A 1,958-nucleotide genomic window follows, 5' to 3' on the forward strand; every position below is an offset into this window, starting at 1 on the left:
CCTGCTGGAGTGCTCCCTGGGCCAGTACACGTCCATCGGGGGCCTGGGGGTGTGGAAGCTGGCCCCCATGTTCAAGGGTGAGTGTGCAGAGTGGAGCTGTGGGTCGTGCTCCTGCCCACAGCTCCGGGCCCTGGACAGAGGGAGCTGTCGGGTCACGTCTCAGCAGCGGGGAGCCCTTGCAGGGGCCAGGTGACCCATGGCAATGCTGGTCAGAGGAGGACCCAGTCCAGGGGCCCCGCACGCACGTCAGCCCGCCCTGCCCCGTGAGCTCGTTTCCCCAGCAGGGGCTGGGCGCGACTTTCTCTGCTTCCTTGCTCAGTGCCTGATGGACACTTGGGTGGACACGTGCAGGGTCATGCTTGCCTGGCAAGCCAAGGCCCCGGTCTGCCCTGCAACCAGCCTGTGCTGGGCCCCAGACGCAAGTCCTGGCTCCCTCACTTGCCATGTGTGTGTGACTTTAGCCAAGGTCCCTGCTTCTCTCCAAGGTCCAATGACACTGTAGATGTCCTGGAAAATGACAGCAATGACAGGAGCTGGGATGGTTATGATTATTACTGTATTGAATGAAGGTCATGATGATGTGTCTGGTGCCAGGTGTGGGCCTTGCCGCTGCCGTGCTGTCGTTCTGGCTGAACATCTACTACATTGTCATCATCTCTTGGGCCATCTACTACCTGTACAATTCCTTCACCACAGTGAGTGGCCCCTTGGACCACCCGCCCCCCAGAAGGAGCCAGACCCTGACCCCAGCCTCCCTCCACTGGGACCACCGTTCTGCCGACAGGGCCATTCCTCCGGGTGGCGGGCGTGGTTTGTCTTCAGCAGCCCTTGTGTCCTCGTTATAGCACCATTCGCCCATATTATATGGACCCAGACAGCCTGGGTTCAAATCCTGACCCTAGTCTATACCAGCTGTGCCGCTTCAGGAAAGAGACTTAACCTCTCTGAGCCACAGTGCCCTTATTTATAAAATGGGGCTTAAGGTAAAACTCACCTCACCTCATACGGTTGTGTGAGGATTAAGTAGTAATATGTGTAAAGTGCTTAGAACCATACCCAGCAAAGAACAAGCACTGTAAGTGTTCACTGTTAACTTCATCGTGCACGGCCTCAGACGGGCACCATTACTTACCCAAGGTCACGTAGCTGGGAAGTGGCCCCAGGGTGGACACAGGAGACCTTATGATACAGCTCGGAGAGCTGGTTTTCAGAGTGAAAAGGCTGAGGTTCAAATTCCAGCCCTGACACGTAGGAGCTGTGTGGTCTTGAGCAAGTTGCTGCCCCTCTCTGATCTCTAAAATGGGGCTCACAGCATGACCTGCATCTGGAGCTGTTGGGAATGGGAGGTGAGGTAATGGCTGTGAGGAGGCTCAGAGGACCGTGAGGATGCACGGGATGTGCTGGGGCCACTGGGGCCAGCTCTTGGGGGCTTATGTGGTTTATCTGTGCCGCTGTGTCTTTGCAGACGCTGCCGTGGAAACAGTGTGACAACCCCTGGAACACAGACCGCTGCTTCTCCAACTACAGCATCGTCAACACCAGCACCATGACCAGCGCCGTGGTGGAGTTCTGGGAGTGAGTGCGGGGCCATCCCCAGGGGCGGTGGTGTATCACTCAGGGCCAGTGAGAACAACAGCGAGCTATTCACTGCAAGATTTTAAGCAGGAAAGTGACATGATCAGACATTAGAAGGGGCTGGAGTGGGGACAGAGCAGAAGTGAAGTGGGGTGGTCCTGCTGGGAGGCCGCTGCAGACATCCAGGTGAGCAGCCATGGTGGCACAACTAAATCACTGGCAGGTCCCCTGAGCAAACAGCACTTTCTCCCGATTAGTGTAACGGGCCCATGGTCCCCGCCCAGCTCTTGGAGCCCAGTGATCACAGCTATCAGCACCAACATGCCCTGGGCGTCCCCGGGTCACTCCAGCCCCCCCCCCCCCCCCACGTAACTCTGTCCTCC

The 1,958-nt window shown here is 57.6% G+C and overlaps 1 protein-coding gene across 1 annotated transcript in view; it reads left to right on the top strand.

Annotated features, from left to right (window-relative positions):
• Positions 1 to 1,958, top strand: part of SLC6A1 (solute carrier family 6 member 1) — a 15,025-nt gene that overhangs the window by 731 nt on the left and 12,336 nt on the right. The window contains 3 exon segments of the mRNA XM_007453052.1: positions 1 to 77; positions 595 to 695; positions 1,466 to 1,575. The exon segment at positions 1 to 77 is cut by the window's left edge and continues 8 nt beyond it. Of these exon segments, the coding sequence (XP_007453114.1) occupies positions 1 to 77; positions 595 to 695; positions 1,466 to 1,575 (288 nt within the window).

The sequence above is a fragment of the Lipotes vexillifer genome, unplaced genomic scaffold (assembly GCF_000442215.2).
Source record: "Lipotes vexillifer unplaced genomic scaffold, Lipotes_vexillifer_v1.1 scaffold1272, whole genome shotgun sequence".
NCBI classification, from domain to species: domain Eukaryota; kingdom Metazoa; phylum Chordata; class Mammalia; order Artiodactyla; family Lipotidae; genus Lipotes; species Lipotes vexillifer.